Below are 27,364 nucleotides of genomic sequence, written 5' to 3'. Positions count from 1 at the left end.
TCACATCGTCACTGAGAATCACTGTTTGGCAAGAGCTGGTGCTGAGTTAATGGGAGCTGAAACTGACCGAGGAGTCACACATTTAGTCAGCGAAGAAACAGAGGTGACCCATTGGGGATTCCCAGCCCACTGCTTAACTTGTTCCCCAAAGCCACAGACCTCACTTTCAAAAGGCAGAGACCAGCGAAAACCAGTGCCGCTCTCTCGATGACAAAAACCAAAGAAGGGTTTTGTGCTTGGGTATTTTTATGTCTGTAATGTGAGTCTACATCCAGTGAGAGGAAAAATAAAAATAAAAAATAGCCATCTTAGAAAGCAGATTTTGCTTATTCCACAAGATAAATCACCAGAGCTGCCATTTTGCTAGTAATTTCAAAAGCAGACATTGGTTATTTTTTTCTCAACACTATTGTCTTCATTTGAGCTTTTCAGAGGGAGTGCACCCCTTTGGGGGTTCACTTAGCTCAGCCGAGGTGGCAAGCTGTGTGCCCCTTACACATGTTTACCCAATATTCCAGCATCGTATTTATGAGGCTTAAGTGGCTCCGATGTATTCCAGGGCACATATATTTAGCAGAAAAGTACAGAAGCTGGCAACTCCCATTTGTCCAAATTGATTCCACATCTGCCTTAAGTCAACCACTCCCTTTGATACAACTACGTTTCTTCCCCTCCTTGCAAGGCACTGCATGCTATTAGAGGTTGAAAAATAAAGGGGCTGTTTCAGAAAAGAATAAAAACAAGTTGAAGTTCAGCCTGAGGTTCCAAATACTGCTGTGGGTTACTGTTCCTTCTTTTAAGAAAACTGAGTAACTTTGATAAGTCATAAAACGTTTTAAACCTAGCTCTTTTGCTCACACTGCACAATCCGTTAGTGTGAAAGTCTTGTTATGGTGAAAACTTAACCAACAGAAACCTCAGGAAACCTCATCTATCCAGAACAAGGCAGAAACAGAAAGCAAATACCAAAAAACCTCAGGGCAGCCAAAATGTCACAAAGCCATTGCAATTTATCCATACCAGAGCCTCTAAACCCACATTAAAAGCATTTGCTTTCACTTGATGCTAGATTCCAGCATTTTGGCTAACTGCTTTCCAAGCTCACTGCAGATTAGAAGCAGCAAATCAGAGCCGCTGGAGTCTGCTCCCTACAGCTGTAAGACAGGACAGAGATAAGAAAACCAGAAAAGCCAGAAATCTCACAAGTATAGCGCCCCCCATCACAGAATGAAGGGTTAACTGTCAGAGCCATCCCAACAGCCGTTAGGCATAACTGCACAGTAACAATAAGCCCAAGTCATAAGAAAAGGCTAAATTATGTTTGACATCTTTTATTTAAGGTAGAAATGTCATGTGGAATACATTTCAGAAAAATAATTAAAAATATATAAAACAAGATGCCTTGTTGCTACAGTTTTAATGTGTCCCCCAAAGTTCATGTGCTGGAAACTTAACCCCCAATGCAATAGTGTTGAGAGGTGGAAACTTTAAGAGGTGATCAGAGCATGAGAGCACTGCCTTCATGAATGGATTGATGCCGTGGGAGTGGGAGTGGGTTTGTTATCTCAGGAGTGGGTTCCTGGTAACAGGATGAGTTCAGCCTCCCCACCCCCCTTGCCCTTCTGCCTTCACCAGGTATTGACACAGCAGGACCGGATGCTGCCCCTCAGTCTTGGACTTCCCAGCCTCCAGAACCATAAGCCAAATAAATTTCTGTTCATCACAAATCTCAGGTATTCTGTTATAGCAGCACCAAACAAACTAAGACACTTGCAAAGACTTTTTTGGTTGCAAGTGATAAAAAAACCAATCTAAATTGGTACAAAAAGGGACTTTATTAACTTTATTAATCCAGAGATAGCATTGCTTCCGATACAATTGGGTCCAGGAGGCTTGAATAACATCATTAGGACTTGGCTTCTGTCCCATTGTTCCCTTCTACTCTGTTAGTCTCCAACTACCTCTGCCCTCATTGTGGCAAGATGGCTGCCAGTAGCTCTAAGTCTGGTGAACAAGAGCTCCTCCTTTAGTCTGACCACACAACCCAAGAGGCAAGACTAACTCTACCTTGACCAGATTAGCTTGGTTTGGGTCACATGACTATCCTGGATCCAATCCCTGTGGTTAGGAGTTTGCACGGTGTTCTGATTGGCCAGACTCGGACCACATGCCTACTCTTGGAGCACAGGGTGAAGTCAGCTCCACCCAAGTGGGGAGAGAGAATGGGAGAGGGAGGAGCACACGTAGGGGTGGTGGGTAGGGGTAGATGTGACCATGAGAGAGGGGATAAAATGTTGGGCAGAGAGAGCTGCAAATGTCTGTAAGGACAGGTAAAGCCTGTTGCTATCCAGGATGCCCAGCATGACACCGGGTTTGCATATGTCCACTGTTAGTATACTGATTCTCTGATCTCTTCAAAGGCATTTTAGTATTCCCTATTTTTTGAATCTTGTTTGTGAATTTACTTCATTTCCCTTACTAGACTAGAACTGGCTCTTCCACTGAATACATATTATTTACACCCTGCCTCATTTTAAAATGGAGTCTAACATGAAATATATGAGAAAACTGAAGTGAGAAAGCAGGAAGGAAAGGGCATGGGGAAAAAAGAATGATGTGAACATTATGGCCCAGATGCATTGCACAAGGTCTTCGGCACTCTTTAAACAGCTGAACCACAAATGTGGCTGAGCTTCCTATCAGCCAACAGAAAGAGGGAATCAAGTTACACAATTCAATGTCCACAGGACAAAAATACCAAGCAATGTTGCTATTTCTAGTTCCGAGATTTAAAAAATGTCAGTTCAAGTCTTCCTAAAGGGGATATTGTTTGACATTGAAAATATAGGGCCCAACCACTTCATCTCAGTAGTAATGGTAAGAAATGTTATCAGTGTCTCCTCTCTCCTTCTAACCCCCCTCAATAAGGCCAAGCCAAAGCACAGTTCCCTACAAGTAACTCTTTAGGGGAGTAATGCAATCCAGATACACTATTCTCAAAAGGTCTAAAATCGAAGGGAAAAATGTGGGCTCAAAGTATGGTCCAGGGACCTCTAGAGGTCTCTGAAAACTTTTCAGAAAGTCTGCATGGTCAAAACTTATTTTTATACTACTAGTAAAGCTTTTTTGCCTTTTGTACTCTCTTCCTGAGTGTCTGCAGAGGTGTTTTCTATAGGCCACACAGTGTGTAACATAGCAACAGATCAAAAGTAGCAGATATGAAGGCTGGGCACAGTGGCTCATACCTGTAATCCTAGCACTTTGGGAGGCCAAGGCAGGAGGATCGCTTGGAGCCAGGAGTTTAAGACCTGTCTGGTCAACATAGCAAGACCCCATCTCCACAAAATATAAAAAAAATTAGCTGGGCATGGTGGTGGGCCCATAGTACCAGCTACTCAGGAGGCTGAGGCAGGAGGATCACTTGAGCCCAGGAGTTTGAGGTTGCAGTGAGCTATGATGACGCCACTGCACTTCAGCCTCAGTGACAGGATGAGACTCTGTCTCAAACCCAAAAAACAAAAAACCAACCAAAACAAACAAACAAAACTCCATGGATGAATCCAGCTGTTTTCTGTTAAGCCAGACATTAAGGAGATTTGCAAATTATTATTTTTTGTCTTAAAAAATAAATTTTTCACACAGAAGTATGTCATATTAACCTACATGGGTTTGTTATTGATTTTTTTTTTTTTTTTTTTTTTGAGACAGAGTCTTGCTTTGTTGCCCGGGCTAGAGTGAGTGCCGTGGCATCAGCCTAGCTCACAGCAACCTCAAACTCCTGGGCTTAAACGATCCTACTGCCTCAGCCTCCCGAGTAGCTGGGACTACAGGCATGTACCACCATGCCCGGCTAATTTTTTCTATATATATTTTTTAGTTGGCCAGATAATTTCTTTCTATTTTTAGTAGAGACAGGGTCTCGCTCTTGCTCAGGCTGGTCTCAAACTCCTGAGCTCAAACAATCCACCCGCCTCGGCCTCCCAGAGTGCTAGGATTACAGGCGTGAGCCACTGCGCCCGGCCTGTTATTGATTTTTTGATGATTTATCAACATTTTTCAAATTTGTTTTAACTTCTAATACAGTAAATGTCTATAGATATCATCCACAGTCACTTTGGAGTTCTTGAAAACTTTTATTGTGTAAAGGGGTCCTGAGCCCAAAAAGTTTTAAGAACGACTGGTATAAAGGATGCTGTTGCTTTTACAAGTCCCAGAAGATAATCTGTGAAAAATGGTGTATGATCAAATACATTTGGGAAATGTGATGCCTCTCTTGGAAACCGTCAAATTAGAAGCAAATAAACCTAATCAACTTTAACTCTGCTTCCTGAATGTATCTGACCAAGATCTTGCTTTCAAGTGCTTCTGTCATTACCCTGGGCACACCTGGGAACCCGAGGGATGAACAGCAAGACCTCTGTCAATCCTCCTGAATGGCACCTCTCCCAACCTGGCACCTGTCAAGTGACGGCAGCAGAGTCTGAAGTTACACCTCTGACAACATGAAGAGTGATCCTTTTATAAATGACAGGGCAGAACTGAGCAGGACAGACAGGCCCTTTATGTCTGCAAAGAGGTGAACTGAGGGCATGACAAAGATCCCCCTCAGGAGACGAATCTGGGTCTGCTCCATCAAAGACAGTCATCGAGGCCCCAGAAATCACAGTTGTTTTAGCCTGGACATCTTCCAAAGCAGATGGTACCACACGCTTGCCTCGGTCATAAAGAAATCTCAATTAAGCTCCCACAAAATGTTTGACTTTACGTTATGTAACTTCCTGGCGACCCCTCCAAGGAAAATAGTGGTCAAATGTACCCCTAATGAGTCAACTTCCTTTACTTGGTTGTAAACTACATGTCAATTAAATGTTACGGAATGCCTACCAAAATGATGACTCTGGTTTTGAACTATCGATCTTATTTCTTTTTCACAGTAATTACTTAATTGGGCCAGTTGTCTGTTAAGAAAACTCCAAGTTGACAATAATAAAATTATGTCATCAGGCAGCTTATCAAGAGCCTACAGTAATAGGCAAGGCACTCTTGGTGTAAAAATGAAAACTATGTGACTCTTCAAAGGCATATAATCTAGTTAGGGGCCAGACAGAGCAAGGAAAGAAGGAAGGAAGAAGGGGAGAAAGAGGGAGAGAGGGTAGGAAAGGAGAAAGGAAGGGGGACAGGTCAAGCATCCCTAACCTGAAAATCTGAAATGTTCCAAAATCTGAACATTTTCAGTGCTGACATGATACCACAAGTAGAAAATTCCAGACCTGACCTTATGTGACAGTCATAGTAAAAACTTTGTTTCATGAACACATTTAAAATATATAAAATTAACTTCAGGTTATATGTGTAAGGTATATATGGAACAAATGAATTTTGTGTTTAGACTTGGGTCCCATCCCCAAGATATCTCATTACGCATGTGCAAATATTCCAAAATTCAAAAAAATCCAAAATCCAAAACACTTCTGGTCCCAAGCTTTTCAGGTAAGGGATATTGCTATTTACCTCTGAAATATTTATTTGTACACAGATGAATACCACACAAATATCTAGCTAAATTGTACTTCTTGGTACTAGAATTTAACCACTTTACCAAAAAAGATTAAAAAACTTAACACAATCATGAAGTAAAAAATAATCATTTTAATATCCATACTTTCACTTCTGTTAATTCATCTTTGATTTCTATGCATGTGCACCCATCCAGTTTGACTTGCTGCATATTTATTTTCCAACATGGAGCAATCTCCAACAAGACATGGTTAAGCTAAACTGTTTATTCTTCAACAGCACAAAGTACCTTGTCTTCAAGGAGCTTTATCAACCTAATTTTCATAGGGCCCTCTGAGGCAGCTCAGTATGGCGGTTTTCTGCTGAAATCTCTTATTTGGAAGATGGCAAAACAGACGTGGACCCTCTCAAGCCCACTGGCTGCTTGTATTCACATCACAGCTCGTTTGGGTAAGTGGTAAAGGCGGAATAATAAGCAGATTGCCTCCAAACACAGCTGGGTGAGACAGCTTCAGTTTTGGAAATTTGACCCAATCATGAAAACCTTCCTAATGGTATAATTTGTTCCAGGGCTCTTTTGATGTTTAAGAAGGGAAATATTAATCCTTGTGCACAGTCATTATTAAAGTACTCTCATTTACAGCAATACAGAGTTTTCTTCTTCGGCCATTGTCCTAGGGTGAGGTGATTGATTGTACTTGATGTAGAATTGAAAGCACGAAACCTCCTTTCCTAATCAGAGTTGGTGACAGCCTTCTCATTTCCTGCCAAATGGATCAGACCACACTTTTAACCCTATAGAAAGAAACATGAATAAAAACAGGATTCAATTTTAAATGTCCTACCACTTCCCTGAACCCCGAACAAAATGACATCAGAATTGAGCTGTGCAATTTACAATGTAGCCAGAGATGGTCTGAGCAGGCTGGAGGGATGCTGGCATGAAATGGCTGGGAAGCCATGGGAGCACCAGGGACTTTTAAATAGCTCAGAAATTGCCCCAAAACAGGAAGACATGGATCTGGCCTAGTTAAAAAACAAACAAATAAATAAATAAGAATGCTGTCATAGATTACAAGCATTCTGATTAATAAACTGGAAACCTCTTATTTTCAGCCAACATGGATGGTCTTAAAAGAACTAACCATACAGCCATAGAGGGAGCTTTTTGAGCCTTTGTACAAAGCAGAATCCCACATCAACTAAAATAGCTTACAAGTAAACACTATTCTCCCACGAGGGTAATGTTTAAATAGGTGCTTGGTAAATAAGTCTGCAAAATAGCTATTCACATTTCATATTTAATTGCACACTTGCTAACATTTTTATGCCCACTTATCAAATGCAAAAGAGGAACGTGGCAAACTTGCAAAAAGTATTCTGGAGTGAAATATTAAAATGAAGTCTTGGGTGGCACCTATAAACTGGCAACTGTTGTGAAATAAATAGCAAAATCACAATCTGGTCTCTAAGCTAAAAAGCCACTCGCCCACTCTCCATGGCAAAGCAAACACACACAAACCACACAAGGCAGTAGTACAAATGAAAGTTTGTTTTGATTCTTTGTGTCATAGTTTACCTGGTGGCTGCACATCTTCTTGAACAATACCAGCCCGATTTATGGCTTGTTCCTTCTCTGAGAAACACAACAGAAAAAATACTCTTTAGAAGGGAGGGAGGGTGAAATCTTTGTATTTACATGGGCCAATGACATGGGACAATTTTAAGATAATATTTATGAGGGCTATTAAATTCAGAGATGCCATTACACAAAGCTTTTAGGTTGTGCAAGTTCAGAGATCCCATAACAGAAAAAATTGGGCATTTTCAAAGAAAAATAAAGCCATCCTTCAAAAGAAAAGCTCCCAACTAACATCTTTTCTCTGTGATCTCAGCATTTTGGAAAGGCAACAAAACAAAAAAAGAACAATTTTGAAAGAACTGGTGGGTGTGACATTATGAGGGGAAGGCTGCTGAACTGAAGGAACAAATACAATTAACAAAAAAACGATGTAGTTTTATATGTTTAAAATGCACTCCACTGAAGGACTAGACTCAGAGCGAAATATGCCATGTTTTTGATAGGAAATAGAGCAGAAAATTAATCTTTGGGTGGGTGGCTTTGGTTTGGATAATTGAAGCTTCCCTAATTGATTGCAGGTGCTGTGCCAATTAGTAAGTGCATTGTAGCTACAGCAGCTAAGCCAGTCTCTTTGGAGAAGTCCAATAGGCAAGGGCCAAGAGAAATTGGGCATTTCATATCTGTGGGCTTCAAGCACTCTGACACATCTTTCTAAGTGGTTTAGAATAAACCCAAGGTCTGTGGAAACAAAGACTTATTATTTTAAGTATCTTGACAAACAAATGGCAGCTTTTCAGGAGAAAGGTCTGGAACCAAAGGATGTTTACTACTAAAATTATAGTAATTAAATGTTGTAATCAGACCTTTGTTTTAATCAGGCTGACAGTGTTTCTTTAAATCCATATTTAGCTCTTATTTAATATTAGGCTGCTTTCTTTATTTTGGCCTCTGGATTCTCATCAAGTTACACAAGCATAGAGGTACAAGAAACAGGGTTTTGTCAAATCTAATGTTCATTGAACTTGTTTCTTTAGTGATGTGACAGAAAGTCAATCCTAAATGACCTACCTGATAGTTTTATCAATGCTAAATTTTGCTTTGGCAAATAAAACGCTGGGCAATAGGGATTAACTGACAACGGCCTGATAGTTTCGCTGTACCTCTCTGAAAAGCAGGTGAATGGCAACCAACACCCTCTGGACCAAGGTATGTCAAAAGACTTCTTTCATCTAGAGTGGATGATATGGAACCTCTAAGGCGTCAGACTTTCTGCGATACTCAGCACAAAGATGTTCTCATTTCCTAAGTCATTAAATTCTTGTAGGACTGAGCCCTACCACACCGTGAACATGTAAGTCTGAACATACGGATGTCTCCAACATGCTCTTAAAAATGCCAACGAGTAAAAACCCACCCTGTCATCAGCCTTGCCAGGAACAACAGATATAATTTTCCAGACCTAAAAGGTCTATTCTGTTATCATGGAAGAGGGAAGCAATGAGTTGTTTTTTTTTTTTTAAATAATTGATAGAAAGCACTCTAGACTTATAGATTTAAGAAAATCAGACATCCTGGTGTACTGAACACGTTCTCCAAGAGGCAGATACTGTAGAGCTAAAGAAGCTGGCAGACTGCCAAGCATCAAAAGAAGCTGACTTTTGGTGGCAAGGACAGAATGCCTAATTGTGTTCTAACCTCTTAGGATGCAATGGAGAACCAAGTGCAGAGAAAGGAATCCCTGTCTTCACTTTCTTGCTAATTGCTAATGAGGTTGAAGAGAGGCTGAGGATTTATTTTAAATAGACCATAATCTCTTTATAATCCTTGTCCTAATGCAACTACCTCTGTAGTTTGGCTTGGTCAGACAATTTAAACCACTTTGCTGAACCAGTTCCTACCAAGTGATAACCAGGTATTAGCATCCTATCTTCATCCTCTGGTTCTTTAATCCATTAATGTTTTATAAACACTCTAAGGCCAAAGCAGTCTTATGTAAATTCATGATATAACACAAAGACACTTTATTTGTGAATGTGGAATATGCTAAAAGGAAAACAGAAACTAGTCCCTCAGGATTTAGCAAGTACATCTTTGATGAGGTTGACAGTAGATTTTTATCTCACTATCACTGGAAAAATAGCAAATGTATATAAACCTCTGGAAAAGGGTGGTTTAACTATGTGAACAAATCAGGATAAGCTAATTACTGACTTCAGTAGTGAGCACGTTTCTATCAGGAATGAAATGATTAAAACCCAACTATGGAACACTGAGTTAGAAAATTCCCCACTCCAGTGTCTCAGCAAGCCCGACTCTGCCCCCTGGTGCTAAGGCAGTGTTTGATTTGTAGTTTTAATTGAGGATCATTATCTCTAGACAAAGGGCCAAAGTATATTATTAAAACCAGCAATACTTGCAGATAGGCTGATTTTTGAATAGTAGTAAAAGAATCCACCGAATAATTTCTAAATCTTTCAAAATGAAAACATATCCTTATGTTGAATGTCCATATTGGGAAATAAATCTGTATGATGTTACTTTAACGTCCACAACAATGCAAACAGTGCAGTATACCTAAGCCCCGCGTCCCTCAGCAGTCTTAAAACTACTCGTTGAGGGTGCTCCAATGGAGGACCAGCAGCTAGAAATCCAAAATAAAAAAGGAGATAAAAGCCAGTGCAGAATATGACCGTGGCAATCTACCTGCCATCTCCTCCCACTGATGAACAGTTAGAATAAAAGTGTACTTCACAAGTGGAAGTAATGGGGACAAATGGCAAAATTTCAATGTGGACTGTACATGCCATACAGGTTGAGTATCCTTTGAGTGTTTTGGATTTTTTTCAGATTTTGGAGTATGTGTGTGTGTGTGTGTGTGTGTGTGTGTGTGTGTATACATATATATATATAAAATGAGGTATCTTGGGGATGGGACCCATGTCTAAACATGAAATTCATTTATGTTACACATATACCTTAAACACACAGCCTGAAAGTAATTTTATACAATATTTTCCATAATTTTGTATGTGAAACAAAGTTTGTGTTTAGTATTTATATGTGGAATTTTCCATTTGTGGTATCACGTTGGAGGAGCTCAGAAACTTTCAGATTTTGGAACATCACAGATTTCAGATTTTCAGATTAGAAATGCTCAACCTGTAATAGCATTGTATCAATAGTAAATTTCCTAGATTGGATACTTATATTGTGAATTATGTAAGATAATGTTCTTATTCATAAGAAATACAGGCTGAAGTATTTAGGAATGAAAGCTCACCATGCGTCAATTTACTTTCAAATGATTCAACAAAATAATAATAATAATTATACATGTATTTATAATTATTAATATAGGTATATATAATTATTAATATATGTACATATATTGTATAGAGGGGGAGAAAGCAAACGTGCAAAATGTTAACAACTGGTAAATCTAGGTGAAGGATACATAGGAATTTACTACGCTATTCTTGGGTCTCTTGTCCATTTGGATGTTTTTTAGTTGAAAAAATACACAACTGTAAAACATCTGTGAGAAAGTCCAATACCACTGTGACTCTTCCGTGGTGATTACTTCAAAGTAGCTATCTTTATTAAAATAACAAATACAAAATTAAAAAAAAAAAAAAACGTTTTCAGCGCTCCGTTTTGCTGCTGTTGCCTAGACACACACTGCATCTGCCTACAGGGTATTCCAGAACTTGATGAGCACTGGTGGCGAGTGTGAACCAGAAGCCAAGGGGAAACCATATGACCACAGCAGCAAGTGTGAACCAGCTGGCTGAAGGGGCACAAAAGGCCACCAGCAGCACTGTCTCCTCCCGACACGGGAAACACTTTTCTTTCCTCGCCAGCAGAGTGGGGTTGAATCCAGGAGCTCTGCAACGCCGGTTAGAAACAGGACCTCAGTCTGCCTGTGCGTTTCATTCAACGATACGGCAAAAGGAATGAAAGGCACATTCTCAGCACCTGGCATGTAATATGGGAAATGCCCTTTCAAAGGAAGAAGTATGTCTGCCGTGACCCTGTCCTGCCTGCGCACAACATACTTTCAGTCGGGGGCGGCAAGGTGCAGCAGAAGAGGAGAAGGACCCGGAGGCAGGAGACGGAGGGCTCCTCACAGCTCTCCCTCGTGGCCTTCCCTTGGCTGACTGCTAAACATTCTCTGCTACCTTAAAGGCATCATGGCATTAGGTACAGACAAGGTCAGGGAACTTAAGGTCTAGTGTCCACCCAGCAATTGATGTGCTGGGTGACCCTGGACAAGTCATTACATGAGGGGCCTGAAATAAGCTCAAGCCCCTTCTGGCAAAACCCTATGACTTTATGCTTCTGCACATCTAATTAAAATTAAAAATGAAGAAGATCACAGCAAATGATCTTATTTTGTCTAATCCTAGAGGCTGGCCTCAAATGCATGTTATTTTTACAAGCCCATGTTCAGGATCACTGTCTAGTTCCAGGACACGAAGACAGATCAGGCTTCTAGTTACAGCTCTCTTCCTAAACGTGGCCTCTTCAGAACAACACACTGTGCCAACAGGATGAAAGCGAGAAAGCAACATCTGGGACTCCTTCCAGAAGCACAGCAGAATGGTACCCATACTTCTGGTTCTGTATCACTGACTGCCACCCCCCATGGCATCATGTCTCCAGTGTTCATTTTTGTACTTGAGTTATCATGTACAGAACTGACCCTGTACTCCACGTCACACTTAGTGAACCCTCGCTGAGTTGACAAAAGAGCTGAGATCACACTGAAGGTCAAAATGAAGTCCAATAAGGCAGTCTTATAATAGGGGTCTGCCTGCTTTGCAATCACAGAAGATCTCCTTGGCTTTGTTTTACCTAAAGTACCTTCCTCCTCTTTTCTGCTGCCTGGGGGCTTATTCCAGCAGAGATCCTGAAACCGACCTGTCCCTATATCCAGGCTGACCCAGCTGAAGGGCCCAAATGACCTGTTGCTTGGGTTCCAAATGGCCTGCCTTGCCAATCTCTGGCTCCAAATCTTGTTTTTCCTAGTAACCCAGTTCTCAGGGACTGAGCTTCTCTGCCCTGCCTTTCCAAAAATGGCAGGGTGGGGAGGGATGCTTCTCCTCCGTAGGCCCAGAATCCTGGGGAATACAAACGTATAGAGGACGGTTAGAAGGGGAAGAACTAACAAGAAAGGATAAGGAGTGGCTGAAAGGCAGAAGCAAGAGAGCAAACCCAGGAGGACTGGCCGAGGGGGCCAATCACACAAGCCCAGGGAAGACAGTACTTCAAGAAGGGAGAGTCTGGCCTGGAGGTAGAACTTCTTACTCCTAAATGACCTGACCTCCTGTATGACAAAGAGAATGGGAGCCATCACCTGGAAGTGTCCCTACAGCGCACTCACACCTGTCCCTCCTCCTGAGCTGGTGGAAGATGTGCCCTGCCTGCGGTCCCAGGCTCTGTCCTCTAGTCGGACTCATGATCCCACGCCACCTCCCACTCTCTCCAGCAGCTTTCTTTGTCTGAGACTTTCTGGGCCCTTCCATGTCTCCCAGCCAAAACTAAAAGTGAAAAGAAAACCTCTCCCTAGACCTTGAGACCTGCTACAACATGACTTTGCCATTCTCCCCTCCGTACAGCCAAACATCTTTAAACAGTCAATTTAATTTACCGTCTACTCTTCAATCCACTGCAATCTGCTTTCTGCCCACTTCCAAACCACTGAAAGAAAGTACACTTAACGAAATAACCTATCACTTTTACCTTCTTTTTGCTAAATCCGATGGATATTTTCACGTGTGATCTTTCTTACTGTCTCCGAGCAGCCTTACCCCACTGACCACACCCCGTTTCACCAAGTGCTGTCTCCATGGGGCCTGTGACCGTAGCCTCTCCTGGTTTTAATCCTATCTCTCTGGCCACTCCTGCTCAGTCTCCTCTGAGGCCCTTCTCTTCCTCTGACCACCTGGTTTTTAGACCTTCCAACACTGGTGTTCCCCAATGCTGTCTACAAATCCTTACCGCTAGGTAGACAGCAAGGGACCTCCGACCCTCCTGGGGTGGCACCTGAGCAAATGCCACACCTGGTGGAGGAGAGCACGCCCTACCCATCTGCCAATCACAACTCAGTGCGCCAACTGCAAAAGAATACAGAGAATTCCCTAGCCCATGGGCCAAGAAGCACAGGTACAACAGGGTCTGGAAGGTGACCTAGAACCACCTAAGGCTAATTATCATGTCATTAGCTTAAATCTGCATTGCAGTTCACCCCCACAAATGGACTTTCAGAGAGGCTCATAGGAAATCCATGTGTAGTAAGACTCAGGTTATGTAACTCCCAACTGTCCATCTAAGTGGTTTGATGGTGCTGTTTGAACCATGAGGAGGGCCAGCCTAGACAATATAAAACAAGACCCCAGACCATACCCAAGGCCCTTTTGTTAGGACAGGAGGTCCATTCACCATCTGTGGTGAACATATCTTGCCCTTACTCTGTGAACCTGTATCTTGCTCTTGCTCTGTAAACCTCTCTTGTCCTTTGTCAATAAACTTCGTTTCCCACTTGCTTTGCTTTTGGTGTGTCTGCTCATTCTTTGGCCAAGAGCACAGCAAGAACGGAGAACAGACTACAACCAGACATTACCACACTGCAGTGACTGATTCCCATCTCTAGCTCCAGCACCTAAGCTCCAGCCTGGCACATCCATCGTCTATGGGAAATCCCAAGAGCACATCAGAAACCTAAACCTCAATATGTCCAAAACTGAACTAACTCATTCCCTCACACCCCCCAAATCACTTCCTTCTCATGTTTCCTAGTTAATGATCAGCAGCAACACCATCTCCTCAGCTTCTGGAGCCAGAAAGTTGGGTACAATTCTCCTTCCCCTCTCTCCCTCACCCTTGTGGCTAATCAGTTACAATCCCCATAGACTTGACTTTTTAAATATGGTTACCAAATGCAATCACTTCCCACTGTCCTATAACCATGACTCTGATTTAGGCTAGTCACCTCTCCCTGAGGTCACAGGAAATACAGCCTTCCTGTGCCTGGTCTTCTTGCCCCCGACTTGACTCCTCCTGCCCCTCCTTCACATACAGAGTGATGCCTATAAAGAGTGAATTTGATCACTTTGCTTTCCTTATTAAAATATAGTCACGTGTCACTTAATGATGGGGATACTTTCTGAGAAATGCGTCCTTAGGTGATTTCATCATTGTTCAAACATCAAGGAGTGTACTTCCACAAATCTAGATGGTACAGCCTATTGCTTCTAGGCTATAAACCTGTGTAGCCTGTACTGAATACTGTAGGCAACTGGAACACGATGGGAAGTACTCATGCATCTAAACATTCATAAATGGGCTGGGTACTTCTTTGTTGCGGGGGTCTGTCCTGTGTGCATTACAGAAAGTTTAGCAGTATCCCTGGCCACTATCCACTAGATACCAGTAGCACACTGACCACCCCTGCTCGAACCTGTGACAAGCAAACAAGTCTCCAGATCGAGCTAAATGTCCCCTGAGGGATACAATCACCCCTAGTTGAGAACCACTGCTCTAGTCTTCATAACTGCAACTTTTCCAGTGGGATCCAAAGTAAATCCCTTGTCCCTAGTTCAACTCTAGTGGCCTTAATAAAATAGCCTGGGACAGGGATCCGGTGAAAAAGGTTGATGGAAATAGATTATCCATGGTTTCACACAGCCACACAGCCCCACCTTACTCCCACGTATGGTGCATGCAGATAGGCTGGAAGGCAGAATATACAGAGGCCATTTCAGTCTTAGCTGGTGAAAAGAAGCTACAAGGAAATTTGAGTGTGTACTTAAAATGCTCTGCCTCCAGAAACCAAACGCTGTAACATTTGTAATGGGCAGAGCGTTTACACGGAGCTTTAGCCTTCAAATCACCAAGCTTTCAGGCTCCGTTAATATTCTCAAGGGGCAGGGTTGGCCCTTTTCCATCTTCAAGATGATTCAGGTTTCCTGGAGAACAAAATGAGTCTCTAATGCCTAATATTTTCTCTCTGACAGATGGTTTCAGATGTATCAAAGTGCTAATCCTTGCTGAGGTATAGGTCTCAAGGAAGGAGAGTTTGGCTTTTACAATGATAGGACTTGAATGATTAAGGAGGAAAATTACTCCCAGGATATTCACCATTACCATGTGAGCAACCAGCTTAAAATGAAGGAAACCAGCAGAATCTGAAAAACGATTTGAGGCGAAAAGGGAGGAAAAACTCAAAAACCCAGGATAACAGTTTGGGTTTGAAATATTTCTGCTCAGACATCTTTGGGAGTGGAAATGAAGTGCAATAAAAATACCTTTCAGCTCGGGATGATCTGGGTTCCATCTGCCTCCCATCACCATTCCCAGGGCGCTCTGGAGACAGAGCCCTGGGATAGAATATCTGCCTTATTATTGCTAGCTGTGTGACCTCGGGCACATTATAAAACCTCTCTGAGCCTCATTCCCTCATCTGTAAAACATTTTTTACAAATGTACATCAAGGTGAGGTTGTGCAAATTAAACAATCCAACGTATGCCTAACACACGATTAGCATTCAGTGAATGTTCACTTTAAGTATGACCTAGTATTCAGTGTTGGCTTATGTGCAGACTGCTTTCATATTGTCCTCTGAGTCTCACAAGAGGCTCGGCAGTTTTATCATACTGTAGATATAGAGAATTATAGACGAAGATGCGAGGGTCGGAGAGGTTGAGTTACTTGTTCACAGTCACAAAGCTGCAGACGGCGGGATTCAAACCCAGCTCTACCTGACTCCTGAGACATGTTGTTTCCAGGGCACCACGTAGAGATGACAGGGGCTGGGGTTGGGGGGGTTAGTTACCCGGGTCAGGTCACCGCGCGGGGTCAGAGGTCACTCACGGTATTCCTCCAACCTCATTAGGGGCCGGAAGTAGATGGGGTAGAAGGCGGCGGCGATCAGGGAGACGAAGCCGCCGAAAATGAGCACGGTGCGCACGTTCCGGGACATGGCGCCGGGCCGGGGTCGCCCTGACTCCGCTGAGCGGCCCTTACTCTCGGAAACCTCGTTTCGGACTGCCGGGCCGTGACCTCGCTCGGAAGAGGTGGAGCGGCTTTCGCTTCCGGGCCCTGGGGCGGGACGAAGAGGCGGGGCGGGGCGGGGACGGGGGCGGGACGGAGAGGCGGGGACGGGGCGGGGCCTCTGGCGGGGCGGGGCGCGGGCGGGGCGCGGGCGGGGCGCAGGTGGCCGGCCGAGGACCGAGGATTTTTGCGCTCGACTCCTCGGACCTTTGTTCTGTTCCCTTCCTGGCCCTCGGCCCGGTTCCTCCCTCAGCAGCTCCACCCACCACCCTTGAGGCCTCTTTCCTCCTTCACCAGCCACGCTTTCTCGTCCTTCCCCCATTCATTTCGTGTTTAGTGACTGTCTACCATGAGCCGGGTGCTTCCTATGGCCCGCTCATTTAATCCTTATGTCAGTCGGCTCATTTTACAGGAGAAAGAACCAGGGCTGGGCGGCTTTGGACTAAAAATCTCCCTGAAAGCGGTTTGTAGTGTCGAGAGACTAGGGCAAGTCCAGGCCCAGGGCGGCCTGCGGGGGGATTCTGAAACCGGAACCACAGGGGCTTCTGGACCAAGCCTAGCCTAGGAGGAATGTTGTTTCAGCAGGCAAGCCACCAGTGTATCTTTTGCGACTCCATTTTCCATCCCCTCCTGTCTCCCTGTTCGCTGTGCTGGGGTGTCAGGGTTATGAACGAGGATGAAGAGTAAGTAGGCAGGGATCCGGGCAGGGCAGAGAGCCAGGGACCAGTCCCACTCCTTGGGGCTCTGCCTTAGTGCCTGGGTGGGCGTCTCCTCTTCCTGTGATTTCCATCCTCCACCCTCTGCACCTCACTCCCTTTCCAGGTGGGCTGTGCCTCACTATGCCCTGCCCAAGCGAACTGAGCAGCTGAGACTCAGATTCCTTGGGGCTTCACTCAGTCCTTTGTAAATAGGAATGATACCACATCTGGGGCGGGGGAGCAAAGAGGATATTTATCTTGACCCCAGCAGCATTATTTAGTCCAGAAAAGATCTACAATCTTTCTGAAATAGTGTGGAGAGCAAGGTTTCCTCATTCTCGGTAGTTTTGTAGTTGCATGGAGCTACCATCTACCTCTGTGGAAGCATATAAATCAGTTGTTCAACAGCAGGTTTATGGACTATTTACCAGGCCCCAAACACCAGGCAAAGTGCTGGGGGACAAAAAGATGAATAAGATGTGACCCCTGCTCTCCAGGATCCTGCCACACAGATGAAGAGATGGAACATATACATAGAAAGATAACTGATGACCAGCACTAGGCTTTTGCCGATGAGCATATGATAGGTCCTGTGGGCTGCAGAAGTTCAGAGGAGGAAGACAGACGACTGCAGTGAGCGGCTGCTCCTCAGGCACTTACAAGAGCTTGTTGGGGTGAGGACAGCCGACTTCATAGCACAGAGGGAACTTGCTCTATGTCACATGATATGAAATACCCAGGTGTAGTGCACATTTGTCATTTTAGCAGCCCAGTGGCCACTTCCCTTTTTTCCGTTAACAGTACCCTGAATACCTTTTGGGAAACCACTCCTTTTCCACTGTTGGTCCATGAGGTAAGCTGGGGCTCCCCACCCTCATCAGACTTCTTCCCAGCTCTGAGAGCTAAGCGTATAACCAAGCTGGACCAAGCTTCCTCACCATAGGGACTGGCTGGCACAGGACTCAGGCCTGAATGACCAGTGTAATCACATTCACCTGGCTACACCACCCAAATTGCACCAACCATAGTCTACCCCAGCTACTGGAAAGCTGGATTTGAACTTGAAGGAATGAGACTCTGGAGCTACTGGGGGTCACCATTAGGGACTGAGAAGGAGGTCAGTCCCAGTCACTGAGAACCAGAGACCTGAACTCTCTCAGGGTCACATGCCATTGGCTGAGGGCTTAGCTCTTGTGATATCTTGCTGTCTCCGTGAGCAAGCCTGGCAGGATGGCCAGCCAAGCCCCAGCTGCAGTCTTTTGCAGCCAGTATGGAGGGTGCGAGGAGAATGGGACATCCTGCTGAGGTACTAGGATTCAGTGCTGGCAAAGTGCCACAGTGCCTTTGCCAGCACAGGTCCAATGTAGCAGATGAGCTCCTCCCTCTCCAAGGTGATATGGCAAGTGGCTTGTGGTTTCTCTGTCCCCTTCATGCTGATCTACAGGTGTTAGCTGACCAACAGAAATGATTAGCCCATCTGTGCTATTTGTATAGATTATTGACATCAACACATCAAAAACAGTTACTTATTATTACTTGCCTGCCACACAGAGTCCTGCCAAATGCAAGAAATGAGGATACCTAAGGTCCTCGTTTTTAAGAAAACCACACTCCCTGAGTTTTTCTTTTCCCACTGAGCTATCAATTCAATCAGCAAATACTTATTGTGTGCCTACTCCATGCAAAGCACTGTACTATTAATAGTTGATTGGGAACACAAAAGGAATCATTGAATGTTGGTGAACTCAGCAATGGTTCACTGAGCCAGGCATGGCATGCCAGACACTTTTCTGGTGCTGCTGGATGCAGCAGTGAAGAAAACAGCAGAATCTATTGTCCTCATGGCATCTACAGTCTGGCAGAGGGATAAGATGTGGCAGTGGAAAGCAATTACATTTGGGCCACTCAGTCTCCTCTAATAACAGCTCCAGGTGCCTTTTGGAGAATGACCTCTTGTCTTGGCAATTTTGGTTGAACCGTTAATCCAGGGGCCCTGTGTATTCCTAATCAATACTAACATCAAACTTGTAGAACACTTAATCTGTACAGTCACTACCATAGATTTACTCATTTAGTGCTCATCAATGTCTGGGGATAGATATCCCCATGTTCAAAGAAGGAAGCTGGGGCATAGTGAGAATGAGCTGCCCAAGGTCATGTGGCTAGCAAACTAAAGAACCAGGATTCAAACCCAGACTGTCTGGTTCCAGAGACTGCTCTTAACCACCCATTTGTATTGATTTGCAAAGCTAGTAAGTTTGTGTTGCCTGGGTGTGGATATTATTCAACCTGATCCAATTGTTCTCTTTCTCCCAGAAATAAAAATAATGAGGACAGTGACACAAAGACAGACAGCATTGTTGCAGAGGATTTCTTCTATTGCCAGTGTTCTGGTGGGATTATTGTATGTCTCCCATTTGCCTGTAATCCTCGAGCTTCCCTGATTGTTCCCACTTGCAGCATGCTTCTCTACGGTTCATTATATTCTGCAGGCCACCCTGTGTGCTTCCAGTTAACTCCCCTTGGACTTCAGTTAGCCAGAGTCAGTTTCAGTGGCATGCCACCAGGAGCCCTAACAGATACAGAAATTAACACAATTCCCTCCTATACACGGCATAGACGAGAGCGCTTGCGGCTTCATCACTGTGCTAATGTTTGGGAAAGCCGAAGGATGTTTGGGTCTGGGGGGAAGTACTCATGCAAAGGGAGAGAGAGTTGGAGGGATACAGGGAGACAGGATGCAAGTCAAATATGTCAGAAATCCTAGGGTGCACATTTTCATATCAATCACTGGGGAGAAATTGGGTTGGGCGCCTATCCAGCACTTTCTCCTTCCTCCCTTGGATGTGAAGATTGAAAGCTTGCAGGGAGCAGACCGCCAGTGGTGTATCGCATGGGGTTCAGACAGACATCAAAGTTAATCCGCTCTCTGATCTAAGCAAAATGATGATGAGGGTTTCTTGGGACAGCAGCTTTACTAATTGTGGCCCCGCAGCCCAGTGGATGTATTTTTAGAATAGCGTGGATTCCCAAGAAGTGCCGTTACTGTCTGTGGGAAGACAGGCCAGAAGCCTGGGATTTGGAATACAGTGGGATCTTATGCTTCTGGGCCTGTACTGTTGAGAATTAGGGAGTGAGTAAGAGAAATGCTTTCCTGTTTTAGTGGAATGCTGTGACTCTCTGAGTCTCTACCCATCTGTATAAATATTTCTGATTTGGATCATGTGTCGAGAGTTTCTTTGTTCTGCCCTTTCCATGTAAGAGGTTTCCCCAAATGCCTGTGTTGGCTAATCTGTTGCCATGCTATGCACCCCACGGTTTTAACTTGAGTCTTTATGACTTCCAGAGCGTGTAGACCCAGGCTTTCTGCAGAACTCCCGTGTCACGTCCCTGGTGGACAGCTTTAGGTTCAAGACCACGTGGTCCAGCTCCCTCCTCTGTCACCGAACCTGATTTAGTTTGAGTTCTCATCAGCTCTCCCTGGCCATGGCTTCCTAGCTGGTCTGACATGTGCTAGCCTCTATCATCGCCAAACCTTCTCATTCACAGGGTAGCTAAAGTTATCTTCTGAAAAAATAGACTCAGTCCATCACTGCCCTCGTCAGAAAACTTCATTGTCTCCCTGAAGTACCAGTTCCTCAGCCTGGCCCTCAGGCTGCGGTCAAGGTTGTTAAAGGCACCCGCTGCATCCGTGTGCATCTGCTGAGTGAAATGATAATTCTTTATGTCTAGACTGTCATGCCCTGTGCCTACAGCCACAGCTGATTGAATCAGCGTGGGTGACCCAGACCATAGTCAGAGGTCAAAACCTCTGCTGACATGGAGAGTGGGTTGACCCAGCCAGAGTCTCTGTCTCTGGAATTTCAACTGGAAAGTCGGGGAGAATCAGGAGGTTAGCGGAAGGAGCAGAAGTTGGACAGATGCACAAAGAGACGAAGTAGCAGCTCGAGAAAAGCTGTGAGTAAGCCGTGGTTATGAGTCAGCAGAAGCTGTGAGAGAAGAGCGAGTAGATGGGAGGGAATTGCCTGGGAATAGCAGGAAGCAGAGAATGATGGAGGAGAATGAAAATGAAGATCCACAAATTCCTCCTGCTGAGAAGTAACAAGATAGCTTAAGCCCAAGGACTGCTGGGATTCATTAATTCATTCACTGTTTTCTACCATTTTTGTGGAGCACCCACTCTATGCCAGGAACACTTCTAAGCATTTTACCAAGTCTTTGCCATCATGGAGCTCACACTCTAGTTGGGGCCGCAAATGATAAATCGATTTTTGTAAAAAGGCAACAATAGGAGTAGTAAGAGCTGGCAAAGGCACTGTGGGGGGAGGGGGAGGCGGCAGATATTCTTCAAGGTATTTTGAAGAATAATCCAGGTGATGGGACCTATGAGTACAGAAGTGCTGAGCCCAGAATGTGCCGAGCCCAGAATGTGCTTGCTGTTCAAAGAACAGTGAGGAGTCCAGAGCGGCTGGAGAAGATGAGGGAAGGAGATAGTGAAAGGAAATTAGTTCAGTGAGGTACCCAGGGCAAGTGCACCATGCCATGGGCCTCATAAACCATGTGAAGGGCTCAGGATTTCACTGTGTCTGTGACAGGGAGCCACTAGGAGGATCCCAAGCAACCTCCAATGCCAATGTCTTTCCGGGAGGTCCAGCTGCTCCATAGTTTCCATTCTTCTCACAGATTCCTGTCTCCTAACTCATAAGCTCACATTGTTTCCTATAAAGACCCTTCACTTGGAAGAGCAGGAATGGACTTTCCTTCATGGCAACAAAAAGAGCCTGTCCCCCAAAGTGCCATGATTTGGCCTGAGCATCCTTCTCAGCTTTGCTTTCTTGGTCTTAGCCCATGTCTCCCAGCCCTCCACTCCAGCAGCCCTGGTCTGTTGGCCAGGAGCTGGCTTCCCCCTGCCTTTGTTTGTCTCTGGGCCCTGCTCTAACCCTCTCATTGGAATGATGTTCCCCCAGGAGCCTGTTGTCACAGTCCCTTCCTCCAAGGGCATTGTCAAATCCCACTTCTTCTAGGAACCCTTCCGTGATCACGTGACTAGAAATGACCTCTTCTTTCCTAAACTGCTGTTTGGATTATCTATGGCTGTATAATTACCTACCCAAAACTTGGTGCTTAAAAATTAAAACAACAACTTTGTTATCTCTTGCAAGTCTATGGGTTGACTGGGCATTCCTCTGAATCACAAGGTGTGGCTGGGCACTGGGACAGCTGAAGCCATCTGGGGGCTGACTGAGCTGGATTGTCCAAGACTGCTCACTCCTACAGCTGACCGTTGATGCTCAGCTGGGGCTGTCAACTGAAGCACCCATAGGTGCCATCTCCTAGCATGGTGACCCAGTTCCAAGGGGCAGTGCCCTGAGAGAATCAGGAGGAGGCTGCAAGGTTTCTTCTGGTTTAGCCTTGGAAGGCAGTTTCAAGGGGAGGAGAAATAGGCTCCAGCTCTCAATAGAAGCAGTGACAAGGAATTTGCAGCTCTTATTATTCTGCTGCACCTTTTCCCATATATTGATTATAGGGTTTGCCACCTTTTGCCTTATATTACAATTATTTGTGTCTCTTTATCTCACATACCAGATTTTCAGCCCTGATAAAAGATTGCATCTTATTTAACCCAATGCTTTCAATGTAACAACCACAATAACAACAACAAACATTTATTAAGTTCCTCTACCATGTGCTAATTGAACACATGGTGTCTTCTAATCTCTATGCTGACAGGATAGACATTTCCATTTTCCAGATCAGGAACTGAGGCACAGATTCAGCCTTGCTCAAAGCTGCATAATTTGCAAGTGGCCAGGATGTGATCCCATTTCAGAGTCTACGTTCCTATTCTCTCTCTTCTAATGCTGCTTCACAATCATGGCACTGTCTTAGCAGGTTCAGGCTGCTATAACAAATTACCATAGACTAGTGGCTTAAACCACAGACATTTATTTTTCACACTTTGGGTGGCTGGGAAGTCCAAGATCAAGGTGCAAGCAGATCCCATGTCCGGTAAGGGTCTGCTTCCTAGTTTGCAGACAGCCGTCTTCTTGTAGTATCCTCACATGGTAGAAAGGGGGTGAGAGAACGCTCTCAAGTCTCTTTTTCTAAGGGCACTAATCCAATCATGGGGCCTCACCCTCACAATCTCATCTAAATCTAATCACTTCCCAAGGGCCCCATCTTCAAATGCTATCACATTGTGGGGCGGGTGGAGCGGGGAGACACAAACATTCAGTCCATAGCAGGCACCAAGGAAATGCACTTAAGTCCATCTGTGCTGGTGCTACTGAAGTGTTGGGGGCAGAACAAAAGGGAAGGAAGAAAGAATGCAGTACAGCGGGTGAGTGGTGGCGCAGAGTTGTCAGCAACAGCTCCAGGCAGCTCCAGTCAATACATTTCCCAGAGGTCTGGCCCTGGGCATCCTTGGGCAGCCTGCTAAGCGGAGTGTAGAGTGTTTGGGAGCACGGCAGGGAGTGAGAGTGTCTATTGAGTCTAAGTGCCTGATGTTAAACTTTCCCCCCAAATTCCAATATTCTACCTGCCAAGATAAGTGCTGGAGGTTTATGGTTCACATTGTAGCACATCCGCCCAGGCCAAGGACCTACAACTCTGAATTTCTGGCCTGCCTTTTTGCAGCTAGAAGGGAATCTAGATTTACTTGCCATCAGGAGCAAGCACCATCTCCTTGTTCAGTGAGATGCTAGTTTTCAAAGATTCTGCTTTTATCCTGGAAATATCAATCTGTGTGCACAGGAAGGTCCCTCTCTGTAGAGGACAAGACACTTAAACCTAAGATAAGTGGAAACTTCATGTCTAAAGAGATGGCAAATAAAATTTCAGTATGGTTTACATTAAACAACTTCTTATTCCTCTGTCCCTTTATGAGCATAACAGCAGCAATGGGCCAAAAGTCTGAAGAACAGCTTCACTTCCTCTTGTGAATGTGAATGGTCAGTGCAAAAAGGTGACAAAAAAGCACATATGTTTTAAGCCTCACTCTCCTGTAGCCCCTACTCATAGGACTGACCCTTCCCTATCCCCACCCACACCATTTCTGAAGAACATCATCTGCAAATGGTGTCTACGTGTTTGGACATTACAGAGCAAGCATGGCTTCAATACCTCAAGGACATAATTATGCAGCCCTTACGCACCTTGGACATTAGGAAAGTGTTTCCCTGGTTGCCCTGCTAGCCAACATTCTCAACTCTTTACAATCAATTGATCCATTCCTTAGCCCTTAGGAAGGTGAAATGGTGCGTTAATTTATTAAAAATACTACCTTAAGACCCTAGAAGGTCTGAAATATGGAACTCTGCCAAATAATAGAGAAATCCTGTGATGGTTAATTTTAGGTGTCAGCTTGACTGCGTTAAGGGATACACAGATAGCTGGTAAAACATTATTTCGGGTATGTCTGTGAGGGTGTTTCTGGAAGAGATTGGTGTTGGAATCAGTGGACTGAATAAGGAAGATCCGCCTGCACCCGATGTGGGTGGGCACCATCCAATTGGCTGAGGGCCTGGATAGAACAAAAAGGCAGAGGAAAAGCAAATTCTCTCTCTCTCTTCTGGAGCTGAGACTCCCTTCCTCTCCTGCCCTGAGAATCAGAACTCCAGTTTCTCCAGCTTTTGAACTCTGGGACTTGAACCGGTGGCCCCAGGTCCTCAGGCCTTCGGTCTTGGACTGAGAGTCCCACCATCGGCTTCCCTGGGTCTGAGGCCTTCAGACATGGACAGAGCCATGCTACCAGCTCCCCTGGGTCTCCAGCTTGCAGATGGCCTGTCGTGGGATTTCTCAGCCTCCATAACTGTGTGAGTAGATTCCCCTAATAAATCCCCTCTCATACCTATCTACCATCTATCTATCTGCCTATCTGTCCATCCATCCATCCTGCTGCTTCTGTCTCTCTGGAGAACTCTGAGTAGTGCAAATCCATTCTGAAAATACCAACTACAATCATGTGCTGCATAATGATGTTTCAGTCAACGACAGACCACGCATACAACAGTGGTCCCATAAGATTATAATATTGTATTTTTACTGTATCTTTTCTATGTTTAGATATGTTAAGATGCATAAATACTTCCCAGTGTGTTACAAATGCCTACAGCTTTCAGTAGAGTAACATGCTGTACAGGTTTGCAGCCCAGGAGCGATAGGTTATGCCATACAGCCTAGGCATGTAGCAGGCTACACCATCTAGGTGTGTGTAAGTGCACTCTATGATGTTTGTACAATGACAAAATTGCTTGAGGATGCATTTCTTAGAATTTATCCCCATGGCTAAGTGACACATGATTGTACTTGTGTATTCAGGATCAATCAAAAATGTCACTGGGGCTGTCTCAAAGGCAATATTATCTTATATGGACTATTGGTCCTACTGAAGATTTTTTCTCCTTTCTTCCCCACCACTCACCCCACAACCATTCTCCACATATCAGACAGGGCAAACCTTTAGAAACTGAAATCCAATTGTATGGCTCACACACCTGAAAGGCTTTCCAGTCATTTAGAATAATATCCAGCCATTTTATTACAACCTAGAAGGTTCTAGGGGACATGTACCTGCCTACCTCTTTTACCTCCTCTCTCTCCATTCTCCCACACTGACAGCTCCCACCACACAAGTTTCCTGCTTAGTTCTTGAAAACATTGAGTCTGATCCAGCCTCTGTGACTTTGTACTTGCAGTTTCCTCTGCCTAAAATGCTCTGTGCTCTTGGCCTGGCTTTACTTGTTGCTATGGTTTGAATGTTTATGTCCTCCAAAACCCATGTTGAAATGTAATCCCCAGTGTGGCAGTATTGAGAGGTGGGGCCCTTCTGAGGTGACTGGGTGAGGAGGGCTCTGCCTCCATGAATGGAATGATTAATGGGTTAATGGATTCCTGGGTTATTACAGAAGTGACACTCGTGGCTTTATAAGAAGAAAGACCTGAACTAGCACTTTCAGCCACTTGCCATGCCATGCCCTGTGCCTCCTTCAGATTCTACAAAGTGTCCCCACCAGCAAGAAGGCTCTCACAAGGTGCAGCCCCTTGACCTTGGACTGCCCAGCCTCCAGAACTGCAAGAAATGAATTTCTCTTCTTTATAAATTACCCAGTTTCAGGTATTCTGTTATAAGCAACAGAAAACAAAGACACTTGTTATGTATGTAAGTATCTGTTTACGTGGCCCCACAGCATGGGGCTGGCCCTGACCACAGGGTCTAAAGGGGTCCTTACCCTGCTCACTGGCTGTCCAACCCCCACCTTTTTATTCCAACACCTTCAAACTGCCTATTTTCAGGGTAATTGTTGTCCCTCACTCTAGGTGAGCACCATGAGTGCAGGAACTTTGTCAACCTCCCTGCTGTGTCTCCAGGACCCTCCAGAGCACTTGGCACATCATAGGAGATTAATAAGTGTTAGTTGCATGACGGGAGACACTCATTTCTGACGTCATCCAGGCATTTAAGGAACAGTATTGCACAGGGAAGATACTTGGCAATTTAACCTCTCTGCTTCTCATTCATTATTCAATTACCTTCAAAGCTTGGGATTTCAGGAAGATTGAAATTCTTTTTCTTCCAGTTGTCACAACTACATGGTCTCAGGCCTAATCATAACACCTGTGATCCTTAAACTGATCGCTGACGACTGGTTTTTCTGTAATTAGCATAGGAAAAAGGCATCTGCAGATTGTTACCATTGGCATCTTTGGAGATTTTAATTAACAGAGTATTTTTTTCTTTCTCATTCATGGTGAGGATTTTGATTAACTTGTAAGGGGGAGTTTTGTCAGTTCGAGGCGGTTGGAGGAGGGTGCTTAGGCCTGGTGAGAGATGTCAGGGCTGCCCTCGGCGCCAGCTGCCTCCCTCCACATGCGCGTCAGTGCACGCCCCACGCGGCAGGGACGGGCATGCACCACGATCATGGTTATTGGCTGCAGTGGATAATTGGGCTTGCTGAGAACTCTCTGCTTACCAGACATTTCTTTCTGTCTGCAGTGCCTTTGTGAACATGGGGGGTCCCCAAGTTTTCAGTGGGTGAGGCCAGCAGGCAACAGCTCACTCCGGCATTTTGTCAGTCAGGCACCTTCCCTGTCGGCATTCGGGCTTCCACCCAGGTTGCCCTGGCACTTCTGCACGACCGCGGTCTGGAAACAGTTCATCCACAGGGCCAGCTTGGCAGGCGAGCGCTGTGCAGCCGGAGCGGCAGGGTCTAGCTGACCGTTCTCTGTTCGCTGGCCTGTGGGCCGGCCCTCACGTCTCACCTCGACAGAGCTGGAGCTTTGAGAGCCAAATGAGGCCTGGGGGAAAGTTCCGTGTTTAGACGCAGCTTGGCAGTAAGACAAATCTGGGTTTGAATCTTATTGATTTATTTAACCCTCTGAACCTCAGTTTTATCTGTGAGATGCGGGTGATCATCGTAACCTGGCTCACAGAGTTTCTGAGAAGATTAAACAAGACACTGCACTCAAAGTGTTTAGAACAGTCAATGTTGATTATTTTAGTTTGGGTCAGATTAT

At 44.8% G+C, this 27,364-nt stretch overlaps 1 protein-coding gene across 1 annotated transcript; it reads right to left on the bottom strand.

Moving 5' to 3' along the window:
* Positions 1-5,629: 5,629 nt before the first annotated feature.
* Positions 5,630-26,296, bottom strand: SMIM20 (small integral membrane protein 20). Its single transcript, XM_045550473.1, has 5 exons — positions 26,222-26,296; positions 16,236-16,407; positions 15,972-16,199; positions 7,097-7,153; positions 5,630-6,312 (listed from the first exon to the last, which is right to left on the bottom strand). Exons 1-5 carry the CDS (start codon positions 26,243-26,245, stop codon positions 6,275-6,277), a joined length of 519 nt encoding a protein of 172 aa, XP_045406429.1. The 5' UTR covers positions 26,246-26,296; the 3' UTR covers positions 5,630-6,274.
* Between the last annotated feature and the right edge of the window lie 1,068 nt (positions 26,297-27,364).

The sequence above is a fragment of the Lemur catta genome, chromosome 4 (assembly GCF_020740605.2).
Source record: "Lemur catta isolate mLemCat1 chromosome 4, mLemCat1.pri, whole genome shotgun sequence".
Classification (NCBI taxonomy): Eukaryota; Metazoa; Chordata; class Mammalia; order Primates; family Lemuridae; genus Lemur; species Lemur catta.
This window is presented reverse-complemented; position numbering and strand designations above follow the sequence as displayed.

What these genes read in the sequence shown, in the direction of transcription:
- SMIM20 (XM_045550473.1), bottom strand. Translation starts at nt 26,245, where the DNA reads ATGATGTGCCAAGTGCTCTGGAGG. An exon ending in TGTGCCAAGTGCTCTGGAGG is followed by an intron (nt 16,408 to 26,221) that starts GTCCTGGAGACA and finishes TGGTGGGTGGAG; the next exon opens with CTGCTGAGGGAGGAACCGGG. An exon ending in CGCCTCTCCGTCCCGCCCCC is followed by an intron (nt 16,200 to 16,235) that starts GTCCCCGCCCCG and finishes GTCCCGCCCCAG; the next exon opens with GGCCCGGAAGCGAAAGCCGC.